Raw genomic sequence first — 25,500 nt, forward strand, 5'->3', positions numbered from 1 at the left:
TACACTCCCAACCAAAACCTCCTGTGGAAACTGCCTGGGAGGCTGTGCTGATGAGTGTCTCCTCCTCCTCCTCCTCACTCCCACCACCACCACAGCAAGTTGTATTTATTTGGAGAAAGGAGTCAATTTCTTTTCCCCTCCAGGAACTGTTGGTCCTGGAGAGAAACCACATTCCCTGAGCCATCTCTTGTCATCCTTCCATGACCCTCTTCCTCTGTTCCCTGGCTCGAGGTCCTGGAGACTTCATTGCCTGCTTTTGATCCCTTTTGATTGGAAGCTGCAGTGAGCCATGGCCTTGGAAAAGCCAAGTTCCTGGGGGGAGAAAGTGCTGGGGGCAGCAGGAGAGGCAGAGGGGACAGGGGAGGGGGGAGTGGGAAGGAAAATATTGAACTTAGTGCAAAAAGCAGTGAAGCAAAGAGGGGAGGCAAGGAGGGAAGAGTATTAACTGCAGAGCAGAGGCCAGGAGGGGATGGAGCAGCCTGACCATGGGGGAACTGTGTGGGTTTGTGCAGGGGGGTCCTGCATGGCCTGGGGGCCTCGCAGGCAGTGGGAGGCCACAGCAGCCCCTGCCCCGTGCAGGATGGCTGGTGGGGCCATGTGTGTGTCACCAGCCTGGACACAGCCCCCTACAGCCCCCTGTGCTTGTCAGAGTGAGGCATTGCAGCGGGGCCCATGTGGACCCTGGGTGTGCTCTGGGCCATGCAGGCTCCAGCCCTCCCCAGCTCAGGATGAGGTGGGGCTGGGGCTTCTCACCCTGCGGGAGGATGCTCTGGACCGTGGGGGCTGTCAGTCTTGTCCCCGTGGGGCCCCACAGAGCTCCATTTCCTATCCATGGGGACCAGCATCTCTCTCCCACTCAGGCTCCAGCCCTCCCTGCTGATGCCCAGGGGCTCTAGCTCAGGATGAGGTAGGGCTGGAGCTTCTCGCCCTCCGGGAGGATGCTCTGGACCATGGGGGCCGCAGCTCTTGGTCCTGTGGGACCTCACGGAGCTCCAGCCCCTGTCCACGGGGACCTCCCGTCTGCTTCCCACGCAGGCTCCAGCCTTCCGCGCTCGCTCCGGTCTTCAGCCCCGGTCCCGGTGCGATTCCATCACCCTCCCGGGACGGGAGCCGAGCCGTTCTCCTCCGGCGGGGCCGTGGCCGGGGCGGGGCAGACCGGGGCGGGCCGGGGGAGGTGCCAGGGCCGGCGGCGGAGCGCAGCGAGCGGGGGAGGCGGCGCCGCCGGAGCCGCCCCGGGGAGCGGGGCGGCGGCGGGCGCGGAGCCGGAGCCCGAGCCCGGAGCCCGTGGCCCGGGGCCGGGGCCATGCGGCGGGCGGCGGGGCTGGGGCAGGGGCTGCTGCTGCTGGCGGCGGCGCTGAGCACCGCGGCGGCGGCGCGGAGCTGCCCCGTGCAGAGCCTGGGCTGCAAGTGCGGGACCGAGCGGGCCAAAGCTCCCGGCGGCTCCGCGCCGCCCCGACGGCGGGTGGTCTGCAGCGGCGGGGGACTCCCGGTGCCGCCCGAGCCGCGCCTGCTGCCCGACGGAACAGCCACGCTGTGAGTACCGCGACCCGAGCATCCTTCCTCACCCCGCACATCACCCCCAGACCCCGAGCGTCGTCCCTCCTGTCCCGGCATCGCCTCCCGGACATTGTCTCCCGGTACCGAGCGCTGCTCTGGACATCAACTCCCCTGCCCTGGGCATCGCCCCCCAGGCAGCTTCCACTGGGGAGGCTTGAGGAGGATGAGACCCTACGGCTGGGTCACACCGAGCCCGATCCCGACGGCCCCGGGGGGTGTCTGGAGCAGCGGGGAGACCCCCGCATCGCCCCACACCTCGGCCGCTGACCGGAGGCCCCCCGGGCCTGCGTTCCCGTGGGTGGGCAGGGGATGGGAGGGAGCAAGGGGGCTGGGGGCCGAAGTCCCGCAGCGTCGGGGAGTCCTAGAGGAAGAATCACTTTTGTCACTTCTTTATTATCACTGAAGAAGCGAATCTGCACCCACAGAAGCGCCGCGGGGTCTGGGGTGGGGGCTGTGTTTTGGTGGCATTGAGGCAGAGTGTCAGAGCTGCAGCGTCCCGGGGGGCACCCCCACTCCCCCCACGGCGCGGGTCAGCGTGTGGACGTGAGCTGGAATTCCAGGAAACAGGCTCCTTCTCCACGCTTCCCTCTGCAGCCTTTGCTGCCCGAGTGCTGGAGGAGGATGTTTTCATTTGAAAGCGACTTGTTCTGCCTGGAAATGTTCGCTGAGAAGGGGATGGGGGCCAGGCAGGCAGGCAGTGGGGTTTGGGTTCATGCAGAGGGTTTGAAGCTGCCTCCCGGATCTTCAAAGCCTCCTGGGTGCTGGGGAGGGCTGAGGCCGGCGCTGGCAGGCAGCCTCTGCTTGCTGCAGCAGTGGGTTGCAAGGTTTATTTATAACTCCAGAGGAGACATTCGAATTAAAATCGGGTTTGGAGAGCGGGGCCATTGCTAGAGGGAACGGCGCTGTCGCCTGCAGTGCTGTCCCATGAGGGTGGCCGTCTCTGCCCGTGTCCTCAGCTCTCCCCTCCCTGCTCCCTGGGTGGGTTTCGTGGCTGCGGAGGGCTGGGGGTTCTGTGCTCCTGGTCCTGTCTGCTCTTGCGGGATGGAACTCCCTTGGTCACGTTGCTGTTCACGACCGAGTCGCTGCTGTTTCTGAGCATCTCTTGGCTCCCCCTGTGCTGCTCCTCTCGCTGCCAAGCCGCCGGGGTCTGGGGTGACACCGTCTGCCCGGTGATGGCTGCAGAGGGGACCCAGCTATGTCATCCCCCTGCATGTGGAGCCTGGCTGGCAAACTCGCCTGGGCTGTGCAGGGTCTGAAGTGTGATGATCCTAGGAACAGTGAAAACCATCCTGGAGCAGCATCAGGGATGTGTCTCCTGGGCTTCCAGCTGCATGGGGACGCTGAGAGGCTGCAGGGCAGGCAGAGGTTGGGCTCTGTGGTCACATTCACCCTCGGGCAAGCTTTGCTCTTCATTTCTTTCCTCCTACTGCCTCTTCTCTACGTCAGCCCCCTGCAAACGCCCGCGAGGATGTTTGAGAGCTTTGTCAGTCCGTACTGGGGAAGAGCATCTGCCGAGTCTCCTGCCCTGGTACTTTCTTCAGTCCAAGCAAGTGCAACCGCGGTGCCGAGGATGGGTTGAGCCCCACCGCAGCCCCGTGCTGGTGGAGCAGCCGAGGTGGGCTGTGCTCGGTGGGACAGGAGGGTTTGGAGCTGCCTGAGCTGGGGCCAGCTCCCTCGGTGGGGCTGGGATGACCGTGCAGAAGCATTAGGGCATTACACGATCCCACTAAAACGTGACATGAAACCTACAGGCGTAGGCAGAAACCTACAAATATGTGGTGACCCTGGGCTCTGCTCTCGAGCAGTAAACATGATTTATTCTAAACCCTTTCCAGATGGAACAATCAAAACCAGAGGCTCCAGCCTTGGGAGCGTCTCTTGGAGCCACCGGGGTGCGGGCAGGGAGCAGAGGAGGCAGCAGGGTCGGGCATGTGGCAGGGCTGGGCATGTGGCAGGGTTGGGCATGTGGCAGGGTTGGGCATGTGGCAGGGTTGGGCATGTGGCAGGGGCTGCACGTGCCTTGGGGGACACCCAGCTGGGGACAGCCGAATCTTGAACCCTGTGGTTGAGCTGGGTCTGAGCAGGGCTTCTCTGCATGCCCCCGGGGAAGCTCAGGTCCTGTCTGTATCCCCAGGGGCTCTCAGGGCCTATCTGTGTCCTCAGGGATGCTCAGCATCGCAGTTGCCCCAGCCACAGGGAACGCATGGGGAGACTTAGGCAGAATGAGACCTAAAATCAGAGCTCTGTTCCAGTCTTGGGAGGCTCTTCCCAGCAGCTCCAGGGCAGGAGGGCTGCTGGCTGTCCTCACCACAGCTCTGGGCCGTGGCTGGGAGGAGGTTGGGTGTCTGCAGGAGTTCTGCCACCCTGTGGGTCCCTCACTGTGGCTCTCCTTTGGCTTTTTCCCACACTCTCAGCTTACTTCTTTATTTGTCTGTAATTATTAGCCCTGTGCTGAGGAATCCAGTACTGCCTCTGCAGCAGCTGCTGCTTATTTACCCCCTGTGCCTGAGAAATGCTGCCTGGCACTGCAGCCTGCAGATGGGCAGAGCAGGGGATGGGGCACAGGGGTGCCCACAGATCCAGGGCCCTGCCCTGCAGCCAGCACTGGGCTTGCCCATGGCATCCTGGTGGACGTGGTGGTTTTCCTTGGAGAACCATCTGCCAAGCAGAGCTGCAGCTCCTTCTCTCTTCTCTCAGCCCCTCACAGGGTTGCTGTTGCAGGAGTGAGCAAACCAGGGCTGAGGCAGAGCCCACAGATGTGGAGCTGCAGAAATTAACTCCATGTGAGGAAGCTGTGGTGGTGGGGAACAGCCCCAGCACGGCTGGGGGTGCTGGGAACTGGTGGCCCTGCTCCCTGCTGGTGGGGAGTGCGAGACCAGGGCCAGGGAGCTGGAGCCCCTTTAGCTGTGGGATGGTGGTGGGACAGGGTGCTTTGGTTCTTGCCCAGTTATCCACCTCCCAATTGCCTTTTTGACTTGGAGTCCTGCAGAGTTCACCTGGCTGCAGCTGTCTCAGCAGAGCTTGCACCAATGCTAGACCAGGGATTGCTTGGTGTGGAGAAGAGAAGGCTGAGGGGAGACCCTCATTGCCCTCTACAGCTCCCTGAAAGGAGGCTGGAGTGAGGTAGGGGTCAGTCTCTTCTCTAGTATCAAGCCTGAAATTGTGCCAGGGGAGGCTTAGGTTGGAGATTAGGGAACATTTCTTTGCTGGCAGAGTGGTCAGGGACTGGCCCAGGCTGCCCAGGGAGGTGTTGGAGTCCCCATCCCCAGAGGTGTTCAGGAAATGTGTGACCCTGGCACCTGGGGCTTTGGTTTAGTGGCCATGGTGGTGTTGGGTTGCTGGTTGGATCTTGGAGGTCTTTTCCACCCCAAACAATTCTGACTCCATGCCCCTTTGCCTGCCTCCTCCACCACGACCCAGCCTCCCGGGGCCGTGCTCTTCCCACACTTTGGGGCTGGGGGATTTGGCATCTCTCAGGGCCGTCCCTCCAGCATGGCTGCAGGGTGCTGGGGCTCTGCAGACCTCTATTAACAAGGCTTTAATTCCCTCCCCCTGCAGCTGACCCCTGTGCTAATCGCCTAATGGAAGGAGCTCTGTACCCCTAACGAGAGCCAGAGCAGGCGCGCCGGCCGCGGCCAGCCCTGCTGTCACACAGGCAGGAGCCCAAACCTCTTCCAGATGTGGAATCCCAGCACAGGCCTCATTTATGTGCACAGCTTGATTGCACTGAAATTACAGATTGTCTGCAGGGAATAGAGGGCTTTGACTTATGACCAATTTCCAGTTCTACTTGAACTCCCCTCTCCGAGGCTGCTTTATCTCAGGCCCTGCCGATGGTTTCTTGCCCAAACCTTCTCCAGTTGTTGTTGGGTTTTTTTTCACTTCATAGGAGCCTAGCAGAACTTTTGTTTTTCAGTTGGAAAACAACTCTAAGGTCATCAGGTCCCACCACCAACCCAACACCCTGGCCATCAACCCGTGTTTGTTACTGACTGTGCCGCAGCTCCACCAGCTCTGGGGGGGGGTTTTCTGGGGGGTGCTTGCGGGTCACGGTGCTGCCCGGCGTGTCAGAGCATCCCACGCTGCCTCTGGAGGCTTCACCCCCTCTGCAGGGCTTCTTTTTCCTGTGCTAACAAAAGCTGAGGGTTGGAACAATAATTTTCACCATCCGAAATAGCCTGGGGTGACGCCAGGCTGCAGGCAACGCCCCGGGCACGTTGCAGGGAGGGGAAGAGCCCCTGAGCTCCCAACGCAAGCAGGGAGAGAGTGACCCTGGCCGTGTCTGGAGGGGTCTCCACCTCTGCAGTAGCTGTGGGGGTCCTCCGCGGGATGCTGCCGCATCCCAGAGCTCTTCCCGCTGCTGGAGCCCTCAGCACCTCTCCCCAGCCCCGGGCTCCTCTTTTCTCTGCTGAGCAGCGAGCTCTGCTCGGGGCGCAGCCTGCGCCGTATCTGCTCCCAGCATATGCTTTGAATTAATGCACTTGGAGAGCACAGCGCAGCAGCCTCCCCACCCCCACTGCAGCCCCCCCACCCCCCCTCCGCCTTATTAACCTCCGTGCCGCTGCCTGCGCCTTCCCGGGCTGGGGAGCCACCGTCTCCCCACGTCCTTTTTTGGTTGGGTCCAGAGGAAGTTTATTGTTTCAGCAGCCCAGTTTCTGGAGCTGTTATTTATCCAAGTGGATTCCAGCACGCTTGAAAAAACAATCTTGTTTTTTTCGCTTTTGGCTTCTCTTTTTGAGATGAAAAAAAAAACCGAAAGAACGAAAGAAAGAAAGAGGCAAAGCAGCAGCAGCGGCAGAAGGGATCTCTCTATCTCCCTGCCTGCAGCCTGGAGAGGTCCCAGCCCTGAGAGTCCTGGCGCGGGCGGCTTGGAATGGGAATGCTGAACCCATTCCAAGGATTAACCCCGCTGGGACAGAAGGATGCTCCTCGGAGGGGGGTGGGGGGTGTCCATCCTGCTGCCCCCATCCCCGCCACGCACCCCCTCACTGCTCCCATCTGAGTCTGGACCTTAACCCCCGCATTGTCCGGGAGTCTTTTCCAGCCGCCGCTCAATTAGTCGATTATTGTCCCGGGGGGAGCCCCCCCGCCCACGCCCCGCGATGCCGGAGGGTCTTGGGGCAGCCTCGTGGGCTGAAGGTGCTGCTTTGGATGCGAGGATGCTGGAGAGCCACCAGGGTGGGTGAACCTTGAGGGCCAGGGGTGCGCATGGGGTCCCCAGACCTTCCTGTGCCGGGAGCATCGTTCCGAGCCCGGCTTGGGGCTACCTCTTGCCGCGGCGTTTGCCGGCGCTGCCGAGGTGAGGAGTCCCAGCCTGGGCTGGAGCCAAGGCACGGCCGAGTAGCGGCTCCAGAGGAGCACAGCTGTGCTTTCATGGCCTGCCAAGCCTGCAGACGGCTGCGACGTGGGGGCACCGAGGCCCCTCTGCACCCCCAGCCCCTCGGTGAGCAGCCGCAACCCCTCCCCAGCACGGCCCCAGCCCAGCAGCAGCCACCCTGGCCATGGCGAGCTGGGGGGCTCAGGGAGCAAATGGCTTTGCTTCCAGCCTTCCCATGCCCCTTTTTCCCCAAGCCAACCCCTGCTCCTGGCTGGGGGTGAGAGCAGGGGCAGCTCTTGGGGTTTGAAAGCCAGTCGAGGGGGTTCAGGTCCAGCCCTAGTCCTGGATGCTGAGGGCTGGGTCCCAGCGCAGGGTCCTGCTCCCCGAGTGTGGTTTGGGGGCTGCTCCCCCCTAAACCCTGCCTGCTGGCTCAGGATGCTCCACAGGCAGACTTCTTTTGGGGGTTTCTTGGTTAACCTCCTGCAAGGGGAGAGTGCAGGGACCCACACGTGGCTCTGCTGCCTGCAGACAGGCAGGGCTGGAAAGCCCTCTGGAGCCCGGGGAGAGCTTCCTGGGGAAAGAAAAAAACCAACCCGGAAAACATTTTGGAACATAATATCCATCAGAGCAGAGCAAACAAACCCGAGCCCTGTCCGAGGATGGGAGCGGGAGCGAGGGGGCACGACCCAGCCAGCTCCTGCAGGACCGGGAAAAGCAGAGCCAGGGCTGCTCCCGGGGAAAAAGAGAAGCTTTACTGGGGGGGAAATTCAGCCCAGCTGCTCCTGCCGGTGCCACCTCCCCGTGCCCAGCACTCCTCTGGGGCTCCTTCCTGAAGGAGGTAAGGCAGGCACTGGAGCACTGTATGGCTGGGCAGTGCCCACGGCTCAGGGTGCCCCTAGTGCCACACTGGGGTCCTGTGGGCAGTGCCCGTGGCTCAGGGTGCCCCTAGTGCCGCACTGGGCTCCTGTGGGCAGTGCCCGTGGCTCAGGGTGCCCCTAGTGCCGCACTGGGCTCCTGTGGGCAGTGCCCGTGGCTCAGGGTGCCCCTAGTGCCGCACTGGGGTCCTGTGGGCAGTGCCCGTGGCTCAGGGTGCCCCTAGTGCCACACTGGGGTCCTGTGGGCAGTGCCCGTGGCTCAGGGTGCCCCTAGTGCCGCACTGGGGTCCTGTGGGCAGTGCCCACGGCTCAGGGTGCCCCTAGTGCCACACTGGGGTCCTGTGGGCAGTGCCCACGGCTCAGGGTGCCCCTAGTGCCACACTGGGGTCCTGTGGGCAGTGCCCGTGGCTCAGGGTGCCCCTAGTGCCGCACTGGGGTCCTGTGGGCAGTGCCCACGGCTCAGGGTGCCCCTAGTACCACACTGGGGTCCTGTGAGCAGTGCCCACGGCTCAGAGTGCCCCTAATGCTTCACTGGAGTCCTGTGAGTAGTGCCCACGGCTCAGGGTGCCCCTAGTGCCACACTGGGGTCCTGTGGGCAGTGCCCACGGCTCAGGGTGCCCCTAGTGCCACACTGGGGTCCTGTGGGCAGTGCCCGTGGCTCAGGGTGCCCCTAGTGCCACACTGGGGTCCTGTGGGCAGTGCCCGTGGCTCAGGGTGCCCCTAGTACCACACTGGGGTCCTGTGGGCAGTGCCCGTGGCTCAGGGTGCCCCTAGTGCCACACTGGGGTCCTGTGGGCAGTGTCCACAGCTCAGGGTGCCCCTAGTGCCTCACTGGGGTCCTGTGGGCAGTGCCCGTGGCTCAGGGTGCCCCTAGTGCCACACTGGGGTCCTGTGGGCAGTGCCCGTGGCTCAGGGTGCCCCTAGTGCCACTCTGGGGTCCCAGCCGCTCCCTGCACTCCTGGCTTGCTGGTGGCACCAGGAGGGGCTTTGCCCTGGAGATGGCCCATGGGGAGGGTGTCCCAGGGATGCTTTCCCAGCTGTTGGCGAGCAGCTGGGGCCTGGCTGCAGATCACAGGGGAGGCTGAGCCCACGGGGCTGCGGCAGTGCTGCCTTTTAAGGAGGGGAGTTCTGGTTGTATGGCAGAGGAGTGGATGGTCCCAGGGGTCTGTGAACAAAGCAGGCATCCCCCCACGCTGGGGCTCGGCTCTGGGGGTGGCCAGGGCTGTGTTCCTGCCTGGGTGCAGCTCTGTGATGCCCTGGTCCCCAGCCTGGGCAGCTGGCTTCCTGTTCCCTGGCCGCTGCCCTGCTGGTGCAGCCGTGGTTGTAACCCTCTGCAGAGCTCATGCCCTGGGAAGATGTGGCACGGTCAGGTCCAGCTGGCCTGGGGTGCCTGGCTTCACATGCCCTTGGCCGTGCCAAGGACTCCTCTGCTACCCCAGGGAACAAAGAAGGGACGTCTGGGACTGGGACTTTGTGCACTTGTCTGGTTCCTGTGCTTGCAGCTCCTGCAGCCCCAAGGAGGGTCTCTTGTGCCAGGGGGTTTTGCTTGCCCTGGCTTTAGCAGGGAGCCCCTGAGGTGCCCCTGTGTGAGCACAGCCTGCAGAGCCTGTGCTGGGTTGTGAAATTGGCTGCTGCTGGAATTAAAACCTTCTGGAGCTGCTGAGGCCGGCACAGCCTTGAGCAACAGCCCCTGAGGATGATGTGGTGAGGAATCAAGGGGCACCATGGGGCTGCTGTGCCCAGGAGCCAGGGCTGCTTCAGGAGTGATGCTCCTCTGGGAGCATCCCTGCTGCCCCTTGCTCCAGCAGGATCCCAGGGCTGCTTCAGGAGTGATGCTCCTCTGGGAGCATCCCTGCTGCCCCTTGCTCCAGCAGGATCCCAGGGCTGCTTCAGGAGTGATGCTGCTCTGGGAGCATCCCTGCTGCCCCTTGCTCCAGCAGGATCCCAGGGCTGCTTCAGGAGTGATGTTCCTCTGGGAGCATCCCTGCTGCCCCTTGCTCCAGCAGGATCCCAGGGCTGCTTCAGGAGTGATGCTCCTCTGGGAGCATCCCTGCGGCTCCCTGCTCCAAGCAGGATTCTGGGGCTGTGGAAGCCCCACGAAAACAGGGTCCTGGCAGGGAGGAAAGGGCGAGACATGGCCTTGGCCACAGCCACCGTGGCCACCGGCGTGTGGAAGCAATTTGCAGGCTGCTGGACGCTTCCGCTCCCTGCCGCCGGGCGGGTCACAGGGCCCCACGGCGGTGCCTGATGATGGCTCCTCATTAGCACAGGATGCAGCCCCCCAACCCTTCCCTCCCCGCCGTCCTTTGGGGGTTTTGGCAGCCAGGTCCTGCTCCTGTCCACTGCCCGGGACCCCAGCCAGGGAGAGCCAAGCACGGCTGGTGGCGGCTGGGGCGGGCTGGGTGTCTGGGGGGGGGGATGCTGGAGCTCATCAGCACACAGCCCCCATTCAGCCGGGCCCTGGAGCATCCCCCGTGTGTAAACAGCCCCGGCCCCGGCCCTCAATGAGCTCTTTTTTCCCCACGCCTCGCCCCTGGCTGGGGCTCCAGGGTGCCCTCCGGGTCCCGGCCGGCGGCTGCCCACGCTCTGCCTTTGGTGCTTGCTGGGTGGCTTTTGCCAGGGGACATCTCCGGTGCCCACGCAGCCACCCAGGAGCTCCCACACAGTGCCTCTGGTCCCCAGGAGCCTTCTCCTGTACCCAGGCTGTGGGGTCTGGCGTTGCTAATTGCCACTGAGCCACTTTAATGAGATCCTGGATGACGTGTGGGCTGCTGGTGCCCTTCCTCCCTCTCCTGCCACCCCACGAGGGCCTCTTTGCCCAGCCAAGATGTTTGTCTGGGGATAAAATCTGGGTGCTGGGAGGCTTTGGGATGGGCAGAGGTGCTGTGGCTGCAGGGTGTTCAGATTGGTGGGGGAGCAAGAGCTGGGGGATGCCAGGGAGATCCCCTGCCCAGCAGCAGATCCTCAGGATGTCCTCTCACTGGCATGAAAACCTTCTGGAGAGTTGTGCTGGGTTGTGACCCTCACACACAGCTCCTTGCACCCATGCCCAAGTACAGGAGTGATGCCCCAAGAGCTGGCACAGCCCTGGGCACCTCCAGCCTCGTGGACCACAGCATAGCATCCACCGTGGCCATTGTGTCCCATGGCTGTCCCTTGAACGTCCCCATTGCCACCAGCTCAGGCAGGGCTGCCACTTCTCACGGGGGGGTCTGGCTGTGCCCTGCCCGCAGGTCCCCGGGGCACGGATGGGGCTGTCTGGAAGCCCTAGCGCCAGGGCTGCCCTTCTCCCTCTGCTCTTCCCGCAGGCTGCTGAGCAACAACAAGATCACGGTGCTGGAGAACGGCTCCTTCCTCGGGCTGCGGCTGCTGGAGAAGCTGTGAGTGCCCTGCGTGCAGCTGGGGGGTCGTGGCAGGCGGGTTGGGGTGCAGGCAGGGTGCCCACGGGCTGCGAGCAGGATGGGTGCCGGCAGCACCGTGGGGGTCCTGCACCCTCCCGGCATCACTCCCGGGCGCCGCAGCAGGGCTGAACACCAGGGCGCAGGGTTTGCCGCTGGCACCCAGGGGCATCGCAGGGACCCCGGGAGCCGTGCCGGGGCCCGGGGGGGAGCACACTCCATGGGGGTCGGTATGAAAAGCGACATTGTCCCCCCGAACAAAGTCAACTTTCTTATCTGTCCATGAAAGGCATCTCTATGGAGGGAGCTGCAGCGAGGGGAGATTTATGGCCCCAGATGGGTTTGATCTGTAGGTATGCGGCGGCAGGACCCTGCGCACTGAGCAAGTTTTGTTCCCTGCCACGGCCCCGCCGGGCTCTGGAGCATTCCTGCGCCGAGCACGGCCGCTGGGGCTCCTGCTGCCCGACGTTCGCCCGGGGTGGTGGTGGCCTGGCTGCTGGCACCCGTGGGCACTGTGCCCAAACACTGCCCTGGGCATCCTCTGTGGAATTGGGTGGCAGGGCTGCGGTTGGGGGATCCCATGTCCCCTCCTGCCATGCCCAAACCCTGCAGCTGCCCCATGTCCCCTCCTGCCATGCCCAAACCCTGCAGCTGCCCCATGTCCCCTCCTGCCATGCCCAAACCCCGCAGCTGCCCCATGTCCCCTCCTGCTCCCCTCTGCCGTGCCAAGCCCCTGCATGGGTTGGATGAGCAGTGCCAGCCTATCCAGGGGGGCCGTGGGCAGTGGTCCCCCAGCCCGGGCCAGCCCCCATCGCCCTGCACCGTGCCTGATTGCCCTCGACAGCAGCTGTAATTGTTTCCATCGGGTCGCTCTGGGGCCATGGCACAGACGTGCCCCGTGGAGGCACCACGCTGGCACGGTGGGGATGCAGGGGGGGCGGCTCCAGGGCCCCTCTCTTCTCATCCTGGGGTGTGCAGAGCTCCCATCCACCCTGGCTGCTCATCGTGGGTGCTGCAGTGTCCCAAAGTAATGGGGGGGGGGTGGGGGGGGAACCTATTCCCGGGGTGTCCCCAGGGGCCACCACCCCTCCAGGCTTGCATCTTTGGCATCTGCGGTGATTTGTGTCGGCGTAATGAGATTAATGAGTCTGAGCGGGGCCGGTATGCAGCTCATTAGCACAGCCCTGCTTGGGAATGTCCTGCCCTCGCCTGGGGCCAGCGCTTGGGGCTCCAGGCTACCACGGGGCTCGGCTGGGTGACAACAGTGACAAAGATGGGATCTGTCCATCTGTCCGTCCGCAGCAGGTGGGTGCCGCTGGCGGGGCTGTGGGCTGCTTGCAGCTGCACTGGGCTGGGTCAGGCCCTCTGTGCCAGGGTTTGCTGCGTGTTGAGGCACAAGGCAGCTGCTCCGGGGGGTCCCCAGGTGTGGTGACAGGGGGGAAACCCCGCGCACGTGTGGCATCATGCCACTGCCACTGAGTCACCATGCCAGGGCAGGAGGAGGAGGGGGTTCAGGGCTAACAGAAACATGAAGGCAAACAACAGCCCTGCAGAGAGAGGAGCCTCAGCATAAACCCACAGCGTCAGCCCCAGGCCCCTGGCCAGCAGGGAGGAAGTGAGGGCGGCTCCCCAGCAGGCCATGCAGCAGGCTGGCCATGAGCCCCCGGGGCCCAGTATGTCCCAGCCCTGGCTGGTGGTCCCCTGCACCCCCCAGCCTCCAGCTGCATGCAGGCCAGAGCAAAGAACACTGACTGCTGGCAGCCAACACGTTGTGCTGGTTGTGTCCCCAGCTGCTGGGGACTGCGCTGGGTAGGGGGCTGGGGTCTCTGCGGGCCTCTGGTGGGGAGTGGGTCTGGTGCGGGTGATCTGCTGGGGTGGATGGGCAGGTGGTCACAGGATGGTGTCTGCAGGATGGGCGTTGCTGGAGGTGGTGGTGGTGCAGGTGAGTGGAGCTGTTCCTTCAGCACCTGGCTGCACATCTGCCTGCACATCTGCCTGCACAGCCACCTGCACACACGTCCCTCGGAGCCAGCAGAATGTGCTGGAGCAGCTTGTGCCCGCTGGGGAAGGCAGGTGTGGGCAGAGTCCTTGTGTTGGCCAAGCAAGACTGGCATGACACTGACCAGGAAGGTGACACAGCCACATTTCCTTTCCCAGGGGTTCACTGTAGGGCTGTGCACCTCCCCACACACCAAGCCCTGCCTGTTTGGGGTCACCTGGGACACATCCCCACGCCCCACCCCACCCCCGGGCGGGGTTTGGGTCTGGAAGCAAAGCAGCTCTGCAAGTCATAGAATCACAGAATGGGTTGGGAGGGACCTTAAAGCTCAGCCAGTTCCAACCCCCAGCCACGGGCAGGGACACCTCCCACCAGCCCAGCCTGCTCAAGGCCTCATCCAGCCTGGCCTTGAACACCTCCAGGGCGGGGACAACAATTTTCTAGTCCAACTGCCTGCCTGCTTCAGGACTGATGCAACTCTTCAGCTCTGACAGGCTTGGGGTGTCCGTGAAGTGCAGACAGCATCACTCAGGTTTCCTCTCCCTGCGGGGCCCCTCATGTCTCCCTGGTGGGACCCCTACTCTGCCTACACCCCCAGGTCTTCTGGAAGTATTTCCACCACTCCCTCATCCCTGGCACCAGCTTGTGGCCTGGAACTGTGGGACGTAGCTGCTGGGATGTCCCCAGGGCTGCAGATGGAGCAGCGGGTGACCTGGGAATGAGCACCATGGAGGCTGCTATAAATAAACACAGCATTCCATATGGATCCCATTTCCTCTCCTGCCAAGGCTGGTGCTCAGCAGGAGCCCCCTTCATGGTCCCAGAGGCAGGATGGAGCAGTCAATGCCACTGGCACTTCCTAGCTCCCCACAGTGCCATCAGCACTCTGGCACACGCCTGGCAAGCCTCTGATTAGATTCATGCCTCCAGTCAGGCTGATAGCCCAAACCCAAAGCCCTTTTGGGGCCCTGCTGGCAGTTGTGGTGTCCTCTTATCCCACTGGTGGGAGATAACCCCTCGGGCCGTGGCTGCTCTGAAAACAATCTGCAGGAGGGGGCAGTGGGCACAGGTGGGCAATGCTGTGAGCGCGCAGCAGGGCTGGCATCTCCTCTCCATGAGCCACAGGGAGCCTCACGCCTCCCCTGCGCCCTTCAGAGAGATAACAAGAGGGCAATGGGGTGGAAAGCTGCTAATGAGGCTCTGGCTGGGGGGCTGCAGAGGCTGGGGCTGCCCTAGAACCTGTGTGTGGGAGATGGGGGTTGGGGGAGGCTCAGCGGGAGCTCATACCCTGGTCCCTGCCGTGCGGAGGCTGCTGTGGAGGGGCAGAGGACACATCCCAGGCTCCCCCTGCACACCCTGAGCTTTGTGTCTGTCTCCCCGCAGGGACCTGAAGAACAACCTGATCAGCACAGTCCAGCCAGGAGCCTTCCTCGGCCTCCCCGAGCTGAAGCGTCTGTAAGTGCCAGCGCAGCTGCCCCGGGAGCAGCCTGGGGGCACTGGAGGCAGGGAGGTGTCCCCAGTCCTGATGGCCTCTTGCCTTGCAGGGACCTCTCCAACAACCGCATCGGCTGCCTGAGCGCCAGCGTCTTCCGGGGGCTCCCCAACCTCCTCAGGCTGTAAGTAGCTCCCAGGGGACCCCCTGGCCAGCCTCATCCCCTGCCTCCCTAGAGAAGCCCCCTGGAGATAGCTCATTCCCTGGAGCATCTCTGGCAGTTCTGCACCCCGGGGCTCTCCCTGTGCCTCATCCCTTTGCCTGTGACCAGTGTGGGAGCTCATTAGGCTGCAGCTGCCCCGTGCCCACCCTCACCAGGGGCTTGATGGGGGGTGTGGGCACAGGGAGGGGTCTGGGAGGTGTTTATTCCCTCTCCCAATATGTCCCCAGTCCCCTCCATGCCACCTGTGTCTCCTGTCCTGCAGGAACATGTCTGGGAACATTTTCTCCAGCCTCCCACCTGATGTCTTCGATGAGCTCCCAGCCCTGAGAGTTGTGTGAGTTTGCCCCACGGGACCAGGGCAGGATTTGTCCCCTCATGTTGGGTACTGGGAGGCCACACATCAAACACTGGGTTCAGTTTTGGGCCCCTCACTCCAAGAAGGATATCGAGGGGCTGGAGCAGGTCCAGAGGAAGGCAATGAAGCTGGTGAAAGGGTCTGGTGAGAAGCAGCTGAGGCAACTGGGGTTGTTCAGTCTGGAGAAGAGGAGGCTGAGGGGAGACCTTCTGCCTCTCTACAGCTCTCTGAAAGGAGCTGGAGTTTGGAACAAGTGATAGGACAAGAGGAAAAGGCCACAGGTTGCCCCAGGGGAGGTTTAGGTTGGACATGAGGAACAATTTCTTCCCCCAAAGAGTTTCCAGGGTTGACCCAGGCTGCCCAGGGCAGTAGTGGAGTCCTTACCCCTGGAGGGGTTTCAAAGCCGTGGAGATGTGGTGCTGAGGGCCATGGTTTAAGGGTTGTACTCAATGATCTGAGAGGTCTCTCCCAACCATCATTCTATGATTTCGGCACCCAAGGAGGTCCCTGCCGCAGGCTCTTGGGCTTGGAGGCTTGTCCCAGCCTCCGTGGGCACCCTGTGACGCTGACCCTTGCAGGGACTTTGCCACCGAGTACCTGACGTGCGACTGCAACCTGCGCTGGGTGCTGCCCTGGGCTCGCAACCGCTCGGCGCAGATCTCGGAGCGCACAACCTGCGCCTACCCGCGGCACCTGCACGGCTTCCCCCTGCGGGGGGCGCCCGAGAGCCAGCTCCGCTGCGGTGAGCCGGGGCCGCGGCCGGGGCCGGGGCGGTGGCAGCGGTGGGCACCGGGCTCACCCCCTGGCTGTGTCCCCTGCAGCGGGCGCCCCGGAGCTGCACACCCACCACCTCATCCCGTCGCTGCGCCAGGTGGTGTTCCAAGGGGACCGGCTGCCCTTCCAGTGCACCGCCACCTACTTGGACAACAGCACCCAGATCCGGTGGTACCACAACCGGGAGCCCGTGGAGGAGGACGAGCGGACGGGCGTCATCGTGGAGGACAGCCTCATCCACGACTGCACCTTCATCACCAGGTTGGGGATGGGACCAGTGATGAAGATGGGATGAGGACAGAGATGGAGATGGGATGGGGACAGTGCTAGAGATTGAAATAGGAAGAGGGAAGGAGATGAGATAGGAACAGGGATGGAGATGAGATGAGGACAGGAATGGAGAAGGGATGGGGACAGTGCTAGAGATTGAAATAGGAAGAGGGAAGGAGGTGGGATAGGAACAGGGATGGAGGTGAGGTGAGGACAGGAATAGAGAAGGGATGGGGACAGTGCTAGAGATTGAAATAGGAAGAGGGAAGGAGATGGGATAGGAACAGTGATAGAGACGAGATGGGAACAGGGATGGAGATGAGATGAGGACAGGGATGGAGATGAGATGAGGACAGGGATGGAGAAGGGATGGGGACAGGGAAGGAGTTCGATAGGGATGCAGATGGAGATGAGATGAAGACAGGGATGGAAATGAGATGGGGATCGGGACAGGGAATGAGTTAGAGATGGATTTTAGGTGGGGATGGAGGTGAGGACGAGAATGGATGCTGGTGGCCACAGGGCTTGCTGGTTTGTGACTATCAAGTGCCATGGGTGGGATGTCAATCGTGGGCACCTCTTGTGCTTCACGGTTTGCATCCCCAAGCTTGGGGGGACCGCTGCTACGGGTTTGTTGTGGGGCATCGTGCCAGCCCATCCCCTCTGCCCGCAGCGAGCTCATCCTCTCCAACATCCACGTCTCTGCCAACGGCGAGTGGGAATGTGCCGTCTCCACCTCCCAGGGCAACGTCAGCAAGAAGGTGGAGATCGTGGTGCTGGAGACCTCCGCGTCCTACTGCCCTGCCGAGCGGGTCACCAACAACCGCGGGGACTTTCGGTAGGGGCCGGCGGTAACCTGGCTGCGGGGCGGGGGGGTGCGTGGTGCACATGCCAGGGCAGGGGGCTGGCCGCAGGTGACCGGGCATCTGTTAGCGATTAGCGGCCGCGGGGAACGAGAGCGCTTTGAAGGGCTTCCCGTGCCGGCGGCGCAGCCCGGCTCCGGCAGCAGAGGTGTTGGAATTTCTCTGGCACCAGACGAAAGGCTCCGGGCGCCCGCGGTAACCCCGGCGGGGCCGTTACGGGGTAAAAATTACTGCTGCAGTCAATGTGGCTTAAATTAGCTGTGCCCCCCACCTCCCCCCCGCCCCCACCCGCTGAGCCGAGAGGGATGCGGAATTAGGGAGGGGGTGGCAGCTTTCTGGGGAGCAACCATCCTTCCCCCCCCCCCCCCCATCAGCCAAGAAGAAGCAGAAGCTCTGGGGGAGATTTGGGATCGGTGGTGCCCGCGGGTGTGGTGCCGGGATGGGTATCGTATCATAGTATCACAGTATCAGTCAGGGTTGGAAGGGACCACAAGGATCATCTAGTTCCAACCCCCCTGCCATGGGCAGGGACACCCCAGGTTCCGGGGTGGTGGCCACCCGTTCGCAGCAGGAAGGGGCTGCTGGTGGTGGTTGCCCCGCGGCCACCGTGTGCCCGTGCCCGCAGGTGGCCCCGCACCCTGGCAGGGATCACTGCCTACCAGCCCTGCCTCCAGTACCCCTTCGCGGCGGGGCCCGGGGGCACAGGCTCGGCGGCGGAGAAGCAGGCGTGGCGCCGCTGCGACCGCACCGGGCACTGGGAGGAGGGCGACTACTCCCACTGCCTCTACACCAACGACATCACCCGCGTCCTCTACACCTTCGTGCTGGTGAGCCGGGGACCGGGGGGGCCCTCAGCTGTGCCAAGGGGGCCGGCACAGCCGGTGACCATCGCCCCACCGTGGCCGTGCCGCTCCGCAGATGCCCATCAACGCCTCCAACGCCCTGACCCTGGCACACCAGCTCCGTGTCTACACCGCCGAGGCAGCCAACTTCTCGGACATGGTCGATGTCCTCTACGTGGCCCAGATGATAGAGAAGTTTATCGGCTACGTGGACCAGATCAAGCAGGTGACCAGCGCTGCTCCTGTTTTGGGGTGGGAAAGCAGGAAGTGAGGTGCCTGCTGCCGGGGCCGGCAGGGGCTCATTGTGCAGCTGCTCACTGTCCCTGCAGCTGACGGAGGTGATCGTGGAGATGGCCAGCAACATCATGCTGGTGGATGACCACATCCTGTGGATGTCACAGAAGGAGGAGAAGGCTTGCACCAGCATCGTCCGCTCCCTGGAGAAGATCGCTGCCCACACCCTAGGCAGCAACTCCCAGCACATGGCAGTGGTGAGGGGGGGGCGATGAGAGGGCTGCCTGCTGGTGTGGGGGCTTTGTGGGGAGAGAACGAGGTGGGTGGGTTGCTGCTGAGGGGGTTCTGCCTCTGCCAGAGGTCTCTGCCCATGATGGGGGAGGTGGGGGGAGTCCCTGCCTGTGCCTGGGAGTCTCTCTGCCTGTGCCAGGAGTCCCTTCCCATGCTAGAGAGTCTCTGCCCGTTCCAGGGGTCTCTGCCCATGCTGTGGGGAGGCTCTCTGCCAATGCTGGGCTTCTCTGCCAATTCTGGAAGTCTCTCTTCCTGTGCTAGGAGGTCTCTGCCCGTGTTGGGGTTCTCTCTGCCCATGCTGGGGGTGTCTCAGCCCATTCTGGAGGTTTCTGTCCATGCTGGAGGGGTCTCAAACCATGCTGGTGGTCTCTCTGGCCATGGTGGCCGTCTCTGCCTGTGCCAGGGAGACTCTGCCCATGCCGGGGGGGTGTCTCTGGCCACGCCAGGGCTGACACGGTGCCGTGCCCGGCAGAACTCCCGCAACATCGCCTTCGAGGCGTACGTGGTGAAGCCAGAGAGCTACGTGGGGCTGAGCTGTGTGGCCTTCCAGCGGCGGGACGGGGGCGCGGCCGCGCGTCCCCCCCAGGCTGAGCGCGGGGCTGAGCCTGTGTCCGACCAGCAGCTGAGGCTGCGCTGCACCACGGGGCGCCCCAACGTCTCCCTGACCAGCTTCCACATCAAGGTAGGAGTGAGCCAGGAGATGAGGGAGGGGGTGCGGGGTGGGGGGTCGGCCCCTGCTCACCGCTGCCCGTGTGCCTGCAGAACAGCATCGCCCTGGCCTCCATCCAGCTGCCGCCCAGCCTGTTCTCCAGCCCTGTCCCCACCACGCCGGTGACCGACTGCAAGCTGCAGCTGCTGGTGTTCCGCAACGGGAAGCTGTTCTGCAGCACCGGCAACTCCTCCCGCCTGGCCGACGACGGCAAACGCCGCAGCGTGGCCACCCCGGTCATCTACGCCGGGACCTGTAAGGGCTGCCTGTGGCTGGCGGCTTCTGGGGGGGACTGGGGGGGGGGCTTTGCTTAGAGCACGGAGCTCCATCAGCACTAGCATAGCTGCACCTCCAGTACTGGGTTCAGTTTTGAGCCACTCACCCTATAAAGATATTGAGGAGCAGGTCCAGAGGAAGGCAATTAAGTTGGTGGAGGTTCTGGAGAAGAGGGCTGGCGAGGAGCAGGTGAGGGAACTGGGGTTGGTTAGCCTGGAGAAGAGGAGGCTGAAGGGAGACCTCATTGTTCTCTGCAACTCCCTGAAAGGAGGTGGGAGCCAGGTGGGGATTGTTCTCTTCTGCCAAGGAACAGGTGATAAGATGAGGGGAAACAACCTCAAGTTGCCCCAGGGGAGGTTTAGGTTAGCCACAAGGAACAATTTCTTCCCTCAAAGAGTTGTCAAGGCCTGGCCCAAGCTGCCCAGGGCAGTGGTGGAGCCTTCATCCCTGGAGGGATTTTCAAAGCTGTGAGGAAGTGGTGCTGAGGGCCATGGTTTAGTGGTGCCCTGGCAGTGCTGGGTTAGTGGCTGGACTCAATGATCTTGAAGGTCTTTCCCAAGCAAAACCATTCCATGGTTCCTTCAGGCTTGTGGCCTGGTGCTCCTGCAGAGCCAATCCATCCCTGGGGATCCCTGAGGGCAGGTGGCAACATGCCTGTGGGGCGTCCCTTGTGCCCAGCCCCCTTTAGGGGTGCAGGCAGAGGGCTCTTGTGCTGCTAACCAGGTTCCTCTCTTGCTGCAGATGGCTGTGGAGTGGGGAACCTGTCTGAGCCAGTGGCTGTGTCCCTGCGGCACCCCAGGGAGGGCGCAGACCCAGTGGCTGCCTACTGGAACTTTGAGGTGCTGGGGGGCATGGGGGGTTGGAGCGCCGAGGGCTGCCAGCTGGCTGCCCGGGAGCCCAACGTCACCTCCCTGCACTGCCGGCACCTCAGCAACGTGGCCGTGCTGATGGTAGGTGGGGTTGGGAGCCTGCGGGGGGGGCGGCAGGGTGGGACAGGGAGGTAGGCAGGGATGGCTCAGGGTCTGAGGGGCTGTGCTGTGCAGGAGCTGAGTGGGTTCCCCAGTGAGGCGCAAGGAGCTGCGGAGGTGCTGCACCCGGCCATGTACACCTGCACGGCTGTGCTGCTGCTCTGCCTCTTCACCACCATCATCACCTACATCGTCAACCACGGGTGAGCCAGGGGCTTGGCCAAGGGTGGAGGGGCTGGACATGGGTGGGGAGCCTCTGGGGGAAGCTGAAGGAGCTCCTCAGATAATGTTCATGGCTGAGAGGATGGTGTGTGGGCATGGCTGTCCAGCAGATGACCATCCTGGGGATGGATGTCCAGGGATCCCAGCACCAGTGGCTCCCTGCTGACAGCCCTGGGATGGACACACTGCCAGCAGCTCCCAGGAGTCCTTCACCCACATGCATGTGGCTCAGCCATGCTCAGCCACCTGGGCAGGGACAGCCTGTGTGGGAACATCTCTCCAGAGCCACCAAGGCAGGGCTGGCACAAACTTGTGTGTCTCTCATAAGCCCCATGTAAGTGACTGTCCCACTTGGGGCAGGAGCTCACAGGTGCCCGCTGTGCCCCCTGCAGCACCATCCTGATCCCACGGAAGGGCTGGCACATGCTGCTCAACCTCTGCTTCCACATCGCCATGACCGCTGCCGTCTTTGCTGGAGGCATCACCCTCACCAGCTACCTGATCGTCTGCCAGGCAGTAGGTACCAGGGGAGAGGACACTGTCACCACGAGCTGCCAACTGCCCAGGGCTGGCAGAGCCCAGCATGGAATGGTTTTCACCCTGCCAAAACCCTCAGGACAGTGACTGGGGAGGCACTTCTGACGAGGGCTTGCAGTGACAGGAGGAGAGGCAATGGCTTGGAGCAGGGAGAGGGGAGACTGAGACTGGAGATGAGGAAGAAATTCTTGACAGTGAGGGTGGGGAGACACTGGGACAGGCTGCCTGGGGAGGCTGTGGATGCCTCCTCCCTGGAGGTGCTCAAGGCCAGGTTGGATGAAGTCTTGAGCACCCTGGGCTGGTGGGAGGTGTCTCTGCCCATGGCAGGGGGTTGGAGCTGGATGATCTTGAAGGTCCCTTCCAACCCAACCCATTCCATGAATCTCTGATTCTTTAACTGGGAGGATGTGACCATGTCCCTGCTCCCAAATATCTCTCCCCCAGGTTGGTATCATCTTGCACTACTCCTCCCTCTCCACCCTGCTGTGGATGGCAGTGAAAGCCAGAGTGCTCTACAAGGAAGCCACCTGGAAGGCGCCGCGGCAGCCAGATGGGGACATGTCCCAGCCAGCCCCCAGGCCCATGCTGCGGTAGGAGCCACCTTTCCCCTCCCCCCAGCCCCACAGAGGAGCTGGGGGAGCATCTCCTGCCCACATCCAGAGGCTGGGGCAGGGCTTCCTCTGCTCCACAAGCCCATGCTGCCCACTCTGCGCCATGCTCTCCCGAGGGCTCAGCTGGGCTGTGGGGTGACACTGTCCTCCCCATGCAGGTTCTACCTGATCGCCGGTGGGATCCCTCTCATCATCTGTGGGATCACAGCAGCTGTCAACATCCACAACTACCATGACAACAACCCCTAGTAAGTGTCTCTGCTCAGGTGGCCTCTCTCTGCCTGGGCAACCAGCCATGCCCACAACCCAGGCAGGCTCAGGAAAGCCTGGGGAGATCAGAGCATCAGAGAAAAGTTGAAGCTGGAAGAGACTTTTGAGAGTATCAAGTCCAACCTCCCCCCCAGAGCTCACAGTGCCACCGGTGCTGCTGAGCCACGTCCCTCAGCACCACATCCAGGTGGCTTTTGAGCACCTCCAGCGGGGTGACTCCAGCACCTCCCTGGGCAGCCTGTGCCAGTGCCTGGGAACCCTTTTGGGGAAGAATTTTTTCCCAATATCCAACCTGAACCTCCCCTGGCACAACTTGAGGCCATTTCCTCTTGTCCTGGCACTTGTTGCATGTGAGAAGAGACCAACCCCCACTCTCACTCCACCCTCCTTTGAGGGAGTTGTAGAGAACAATGAGGTCTCCCCTCAACCTTCTCTTCTGAATGCTAAACAGCCTCAGTTTCCTCAGCTGCTCCCCACAGGACCTGTGCTCCAGGCCCTTCACCAGCTCTTTCCCCAGAGCTCTCCCTGTGCTGAGAGACCAGCGGCCAGGCAGCCACTGTGCCACGGCAGCAGCCATGCCGTCGGGGCAGGGGCGCTGAGTGTCACAGCAGCACGGTGGGTGGCTGCCGGCTTCGCGGGCCCCCAGCCCTGCTCACCAAAGCCCTTTTCCTCCCATACAGCTGCTGGCTGGTGTGGCGGCCCAGCCTGGGGGCGTTCTACGTCCCCGTGGCTTTCATTTTGCTGGTCACCTGGATCTACTTTTTCTGCGCCGGGCTCAGCCTCCAGTGCCGACCGTCACGTCGGAAAGACGTCCCCGAGCCCATGGAGCCCCCGCCACGGCTGGGTGGCGCTGGTGACCTCCTGACGGACTCTGGCTCCATCTCGGTGACGCTGAACTCGGGGCTGCCCTGCCCGGAGGCGGACGGAGTCTACTCCCTGCAGGTGCAGTTCTGGGCGCTGGTGACCACCCACGCCCTGTACGTGGCCCTGTGGACGTTCGGTGCCATGGCTGTGTCCCAGCGCTGGTACCTCAACATCGTCTTCAGCTGCCTCTACGGCATCACCGCCGTGGTGCTGGGACTCTTCATCTTCGTCCACCACTGCGTCCGGCGCCGGGATGTCCTCAACTCCTGGTTCTCCTGCTGCCCCTCCTACAGGAACGCTCTGCCCATGCAGGCGTACGTGCACCCGGGGCTGGCACCAGAGGACGGCTCCCAGGTCTTCATCGGCTGTGACCCGGAGGCAGCTCACTCTGCAGCCTCCTCCTCCTCCTCGCCCAGCAGCGCCAGCTCGGCCGGGGGCCGCTGCAAGCTCACCAACCTGCAGGTGGCCCAGAGCCAGGCGGACGCTCGCCCGGCCGCATGCCCGGAGCCAGACCCCACCGAGGGCAAGGTCACCGTCACCGGCCGCCACGCCAGCAACCTCCACGGCCGCAGGAGCCACCGGGGCAGAACTAAGCAGTGCCGGGACGGGAAGCATCACCGCTTGAAAATGCTGCGGGGCCCCTCCTCGGAGCACCCCTCCAGCGAGAGCGGGAGCCTGCACAACAGCCACTCCGAGAGCTACCACAGCGGCAGGAACAGCCCCGGCAGCAGCGGCCGTGCGGGGGCACGGCTGCCCCAGGACGGGGACGTGGCGCCCAGCCCCTCGGAGGGCAGCGACGGCGGGCGCCGGGGCCCCGACTTCGGCGAAGCTCGGCGGAGGAGCGCCAGCAGGGACAACCTGCGGCAAGCCAGCGCCGGGGAGAAGGAGGCCAAGCGCCGCTCCTACCCCCTCAACGTGGCCAGCCACAACGGTGGCCTCAAGGGCAGCAAGTACGACATCAACCTGGCCAGCGCCGACAGCGTGGCCGGCATGAAGACCGGGCTCTGGAAGAGTGAAACCACCGTGTAGGGGTGGGGAAGGACCCCACGGCCGCAGCAGTTTCCTCCAGGGCGTCTGCCAGGAGCCGCCACGGGCACTGGCGGGGGTGGGTGGCGCGGCTGGGAGCTCTGACCTCCCACCCTGGGCACAGGGTGATGCCAAGCTCACCCTGTCCCCTGCTGAGGCTCAAAGCTTCCTGTGGCAGGGGCAGGGTTTGGGAGCCAAAAGACAGCCCTGGCTCTCCAGCAGCCTGGCTGGCAGCTGTGCTTCAGTCACTCCTGCAGATGGCTTGAGACTGAATCCTAGATGCTACAACCTGGAGAGGAGAGTTCTGACTGCCAGAGCTCTGCTATTGAATGTATCTCTGTCTAGCCAGAGCAGAGAGGGATGTGAGTGCCTCGTTACCCACCAGTGTTCTCCAGCAGCGGGCACGGCCCCGGCGCTTTGCCAGCAGCCTGCTCCTGCCTCGACTGCAATGTCCCCGCCCAGGGCACCACCCCAAGTGCCCTTTTCTCAGTACAGGCACCCTAGGGCCGATGCCTGCACGACCCCAACCCGAACAAGCTGCTGCTGAGCAGCTCAGAGGAGCAGCTTCTCCAGCTGAAACGTTCTGCCAGGCTGAAGTTTGTTAGATGCCAGCGTTCAGCCCCGGGGGCTGGGCAGCTGCTGAAGTGAAAAGCCATAACTGCAAAGCAAGCACAAGGTGAGAGGAGCCTCAGCCCCGAGGTGAGGGGGTCGTCTGCACTGTTTGGATGCCAAACACTAAGAGCCTGGCCAGAAAAGGCTCCCCCCAGCCCTCGGAGGCACAAGCTATGCAATGGGGGTGGGCTGCCAGAGGCTGACCCGCTCCACCCAAGCACCAAAGAGCTGAAACCAAAGGCAGGTCTCAGCCTTAACCCAAGCAGGGGGAGGGGGGGTGGTGTCACACAGAAAATACTTGGGATTGCTCTTAGGAAGGCAGAGAAACCCCCTGGCTCCCAGCCTTGCTCTTGTGTAAGACAAGAAGGAGGTTCTGGGGAGCCAGGCCTGTTCCTGGGAGAACGATGCCAGTGAACTGGGGACCTTCCCTGGGCAGCTCCCAAGATGTATTCAGAGGGCTGGCACTTGGATAAGCACTTATTGTCCCCACTTATAAACAACCCTCCCCTCTCCCCCCTTCTTTAAAGCATGTAGCTTAAAAAGAAAATAAAATCCCCACTGCAGGCAGCAGGCTGCAGCAGGCTGCAAGGCAGCAGCAGGCAGCAGGCAGCAGCATGCTGCAAGGCTGCAGCAGGCAGCACCAGGCAGCAGCAGACTGCAAGGCAGCACCAGGCAGCAGGCAGCAGCAGGCAGCAGGCAGCAGCAGGCTGCAAGGCAGCACCAGGCAGCAGGCAGCAGCAGACTGCAAGGCAGCAGCAGGCAGCAGCAGGCTGCAAGGCAGCACCAGGCAGCAGCAGACTGCAAGGCAGCAGCAGGCTGCAGGCAGCAGCAGGCAGCAGCAGGCTGCAAGGCAGCACCAGGCAGCAGGCAGCAGCAGACTGCAAGGCAGCAGCAGGCTGCAGCAGGCTGCAAGGCAGCACCAGGCAGCAGGCAGCAGCAGGCTGCAAGGCAGCACCAGGCAGCAGCAGGCTGCAA

General features: G+C 63.1%; 1 protein-coding gene across 3 annotated transcripts; it reads left to right on the forward strand.

Annotated features, from left to right (window-relative positions):
- Window positions 1–1,303: 1,303 nt before the first annotated feature.
- On the forward strand, window positions 1,304–25,500 carry ADGRA2 (adhesion G protein-coupled receptor A2). 3 transcript variants are annotated; one of them, XR_010989566.1, is made up of 20 exons: window positions 2,845–3,172; window positions 11,058–11,129; window positions 14,530–14,601; window positions 14,691–14,762; window positions 15,064–15,135; window positions 15,735–15,898; window positions 15,978–16,191; window positions 16,874–17,038; window positions 17,689–17,890; window positions 17,982–18,131; window positions 18,235–18,396; window positions 18,903–19,112; window positions 19,193–19,394; window positions 20,157–20,365; window positions 20,459–20,586; window positions 20,998–21,121; window positions 21,587–21,732; window positions 21,912–22,001; window positions 22,704–25,096; window positions 25,157–25,500. XR_010989566.1 is itself a non-coding variant. In XM_068156706.1 (19 exons), exons 1-19 carry the CDS (start codon window positions 1,304–1,306, stop codon window positions 23,914–23,916), a joined length of 3,897 nt encoding a protein of 1,298 aa, XP_068012807.1. In that variant the 3' UTR covers window positions 23,917–25,500. The 3 variants fall into 3 exon arrangements, 2 of the variants coding, with proteins under 2 accessions (XP_068012807.1, XP_068012806.1); XM_068156706.1 differs by lacking the exon at window positions 2,845–3,172 and adding an exon at window positions 1,304–1,533 and having other exon boundaries at window positions 22,704–25,500; XM_068156705.1 differs by having other exon boundaries at window positions 22,704–25,500.

This window comes from Melanerpes formicivorus, unplaced genomic scaffold (genome assembly GCF_026170545.1).
Source record: "Melanerpes formicivorus ecotype bairdi unplaced genomic scaffold, bMelFor1.0.p_v2 SCAF_34, whole genome shotgun sequence".
NCBI classification, from domain to species: domain Eukaryota; kingdom Metazoa; phylum Chordata; class Aves; order Piciformes; family Picidae; genus Melanerpes; species Melanerpes formicivorus.

What these genes read in the sequence shown, in the direction of transcription:
- ADGRA2 (XM_068156705.1), top strand. Translation starts at nt 2,889, where the DNA reads ATGGGGACGCTGAGAGGCTGCAGGGCAGGCAGAGGTTGGGCTCTGTGG. An exon ending in GTGCTGGTGGAGCAGCCGAG is followed by an intron (nt 3,173 to 11,057) that starts GTGGGCTGTGCT and finishes CTCTTCCCGCAG; the next exon opens with GCTGCTGAGCAACAACAAGA. An exon ending in CTCCCAGCCCTGAGAGTTGT is followed by an intron (nt 15,136 to 15,734) that starts GTGAGTTTGCCC and finishes TGACCCTTGCAG; the next exon opens with GGACTTTGCCACCGAGTACC.